General features: G+C 68.4%; 1 protein-coding gene across 1 annotated transcript in view; it reads left to right on the top strand.

Annotated features, from left to right (window-relative positions):
- EMIHUDRAFT_445439 (hypothetical protein) overlaps positions 1–2,657 on the top strand; it is a 4,389-nt gene extending 1,732 nt beyond the window's left edge. The window contains exons 3-5 of the mRNA XM_005768593.1: positions 279–681; positions 934–1,053; positions 1,489–2,657. Of these exons, the coding sequence (XP_005768650.1) occupies positions 279–681; positions 934–1,053; positions 1,489–2,463 (1,498 nt within the window). The 3' untranslated portion in view covers positions 2,464–2,657. The remainder of the gene's footprint in view (positions 1–278; positions 682–933; positions 1,054–1,488) is intronic.
- The last annotated feature ends 1,351 nt before the right edge of the window (positions 2,658–4,008 follow it).

Raw genomic sequence — 4,008 nt, 5'->3', positions numbered from 1 at the left:
CGCCCCTCAGACCCCCGCAAACTCACAGGGGCCGCACGCACACAGACCGGCACACACACAGACGCGCACACAGACACACACACACACACACACACACCCACACACACACACACACACACACACACACACACACACACACACACACACACACACACACACACACACACACACACACACACACCCCAGACCCACACACACACCAGACCCACACACACACACAGAACCCCCCCCCCCCCACACACACACAGGACCCGCACGCACACAGACCCGCACAAACGCGCGCGCGCTACGGCCGCCGCCGCCGCCGCAGCAGCAGCACTCTCACGCCGCCGGCCCGGTGCGCAGGCGGACGGGCTCGAGTACGTGCGTGCGGCCGAGGCGACGGGCGTCGTCGGCGTCGACGACATCGCGCCGCGCATCTCCTTTTTCTGGGGCATCTCGATGAACTTTTACATGGAGGTTGCCAAGCTGCGGGCGGCGCGGCGGCTGTGGGCGGAGCTGATGAAGCAGCACTTCGACCCCAAGAAGGAGAAGTCACTCCTGCTGCGCACGCACTGCCAGACGAGCGGCTGGTCGCTCACTGCGCAGGAGCCGTACAACAACGTGATCCGCACCACGGTCGAGGCGATGGCCGCGGTGATGGGCGGCACGCAGTCGCTGCACACAAACTCGTTTGACGAGGCCACCGCACACCGCACACCCGCACACCCGCACACCCGCACACCCGCACACCCGCACACCCGCGACCCGCACGCACAGCGCCATCCCCATGCGGAGCGATGCCTCTCACCGCGATCGCCGCCACCCCCGCCTCTCGCCGCCGCCCCCCCACCCTCTCGCCGCCTCCTCCCCACCCCTCGCCGACTTCTCCGCCGCAGGCCATCGGACTGCCGACGGACTTCTAACTAATTAACGAATGAACGAATTAATTAGGCCATCGGACTGCCGACCGACTTCTCCGCCTCGCTCGCGCGCAACACGCAGCTCATCCTCGCCGAGGAGACGGGCATTCCCCACGTGGTCGACCCTTGGGGCGGCTCCTACATGATGGAGGAGACACTTCCTAGACACTTCCTAGACACTTCCTACATGATGGAGGAGACACTTCCTAGACACTTCCTACATGATGGAGGAGACACTTCCTAGACACTTCCTAGACACTTCCTACATGATGGAGGCGACACTTCCTAGACACTTCCTAGACACTTCCTACATGATGGAGGAGACACTTCCTAGACACTTCCTAGACACTTCCTACATGATGGAGGAGACACTTCCTAGACACTTCCTAGACACTTCCTACATGATGGAGGCGACACGGCCCTCCCCACGCCTCCTCCTCCGACTCGACCCGCGTCACACGCTCCGCCGGCTGCCATCGCCCCTGCCCCAACCCGCCCCAGCCCCAACCCCCAACCCCCGCCCCAGCCCCAACCCCCCGCCCCACCCCCGCCCCACCCCCTGACCCCGCCGCCCGCGCGGCCAAAGGCGCTCACCGACAGGCTCGTCGAGGAGGCGCGCGCCATCATCGAGGAGGTGGAGGCGCTCGGCGGCATGGCCAAGGCGGTCGCCTCCGGCATGCCAAAGCAGCGGATCGAGGTTTGCGCCACCCGCAAGCAGGCGCGCATCGACTCTGGCGACGACGTCATCGTCGGCATCAACAAGTACGCGCCGGCGGCCGGCCGCGAGCAGCCCGTCGTCGAGCCGCGCGTCATCGACAACCTCGACGTGCGCGCGGCGCAGGAGGCGAAGCTGAAGCGGCTGCGCGCCGAGCGCGACGAGGCCACGCTGCAAAAGGCGCTCGCGGCGCTCTCCGCCGCCGCCGCGACGTACGACGGCAACCTCCTCGCGCTGGCAATCGACGCGGCGCGGGCGCGCGCGACGGTGGGCGAGATCTCGGACGCGCTCGAGCGGCAGTGGGGGCGGTACACGCCCTCGCACACCGTCGGCTCGGGCGCCTATCTCGGCGACTTCCGCAGCGACGGCGGCGAGATCGAGGCGACCGTGGCGATGGCGGAGGAGTTTGCGGCGCGGCACGGGCGTCGCCCACGCATCCTGGTGGCAAAGATGGGGCAGGACGGGCACGACCGCGGCGCCAACGTCATCGCCTCCGCCTTTGCCGACCTGGGCTTCGACGTCGACGTCGGCCCGCTCTTTGCGACGCCCGCCGAGGTTGCGCTGCAGGCGGTCGACGCAGACGTGCACGTGGTCGGCGTCTCGTCGCAGGCGGCGGGCCACCGCACGCTCCTGCCGGCGCTCATCAAGGAGCTGTCGGCGCAGGGCTGCGAGGCGATGGTGGTGGCCGGCGGCGTCATCCCGCAGCAGGACTACGGCCTGCTGCACGAGGCGGGAGTGAAGAGCGTCTTCGGGCCGGGCACGCGCATCCCCGCGGCGGCGCGCACCATCATCGGCGACCTGGAGGCGGCGCTCAGCGAGGGCGACGCCCAGGCTGCTTCGGGCTAGCAGGCGAGCCCGCAGGAGAGGCGCGCGCAGAGAGCCGGAGGCGGCGCTCTGTCGCGCGCGCGTCGTGAAGTGTGCGTGTCGAAGTGTGTCAGTCAGTGCGCAGTGGCGCCGCCTAGCGGTCATGTGACGTGAGTTTATCGCCCTCTGTTATTATTGCAGTACGGTACAGTGTAAAAAAGTAATATAATATATATCTTTACTCTTCCAACACCCGGAGCCGGACCGCGGACGTTTTCCCAGGGTGATGTGGAAGGTTCGTCGTTCGACGCACCCCCGGCGCTGGGCAGAGAGGTCCCAGTGCATCTGCGCTGGGCTGCCCACCCCGCAGTACGGTACAGTGTAAGCGTGTCGAGCGCACCTCAGCACGCCCGAACGCCGAAAGCTACGAAGCGCGTGTGACCCGCAGCCACCGCACTCTGTCAGCTCCCACACTCTGCGGACTCTGGTGTCTGAGAGATGCTCGCAGTCGCACTCTGCTCTCAGACGCACCAATGGCACTGGCTATGCCACTTTCTCACGCCACCGCCCACCCTTCGTACGGCTGTGTGGGCAGCTCCCCGGCGAGACCTCGAGGGACTGCACGCGCGCCCGCGCGGCGCAGGGCCCAGCCCACACAGCCACGATCGTTCACAAGAGAACGCACCCCACAGTACGAGAGACCCTTCCCCATGGCTGCCACTGCGCCAGCTGTCCTTGCGCGCGGGCTAGGCCGCCTCCCGCGCCCTGGCCCTCGCAGCGGCAACTGACGCGCGCCTCGCCTTGGCTGCGGCGAGCGCCGCCTCTGCCGCCGCCGCTGCCGCCTCGGCCGCCGCTACTGCCGCCTCGGCCGCCTCCTCCTCCGCTGCGGCAGCCTCCTCCTCTTCTGCCGCTGCCACAGCCGCAGCCTCCGCCTCAGCCTGCCGGCGCGCCTCCGCTGCCGCCTCCGCTGCCGCCTCCTCGCCCTCCTCCTCGCCCTCCTCCTCGCTCGCCTCGCCCGCCGCCTCTCCCAGCGCCTCCGCCAATCCCTCGACCGACGTCTCCGCCGTGATGCCGAAACGGATCCTGTCCTCGTGGAGCTCCGCGAGAAGCTGGAGCAGCCCCTCCCTGTCCAACGGCGCGGGCTTGGCTGCGGCTGCCTCTGCCGGCGCCTCCTTCTTCTTCTTCTTCTTGCCCTTCTTGCCCTTGGCGCGCTTCTCCGCCTCGACCTCCGCCAGCAGCTCGTCGGCGTGCCGCGCCGCCTCCTTCTCCTCCTCCGCCCTCTGCGCCGCCCTCTCCGCCGCCCCCGCAGCCCTCGCCGCCTCCTTCGCCGCCTTCTCGGCCGCCGCCTTGGCCGCCGCATGCTCCTCGAAGGCGCGCACGCACTCGGCGTGGCCCTTCTCCTTGGCGATCTGCAGCGCTGTCTCACCGTCCACGTCGCGCAGCGTCATGTCAGCGCCCGCCCGCAGCAAGCGGAGCACCACGGCGGGATGGCCGTTGTCAGCGGCGAGCATCAGAGCGGTGTCGCCTTCGCTGTTTTGCTGGTCGACCTCCGCGCCGAGCCGCACTGCCAGCTCGACCAGGTTCTTG

Source organism: Emiliania huxleyi (genome assembly GCF_000372725.1).
Source record: "Emiliania huxleyi CCMP1516 unplaced genomic scaffold EMIHUscaffold_450, whole genome shotgun sequence".
Lineage (NCBI taxonomy): Eukaryota > Haptophyta > Isochrysidales > Noelaerhabdaceae > Emiliania > Emiliania huxleyi.
This window is presented reverse-complemented; position numbering and strand designations above follow the sequence as displayed.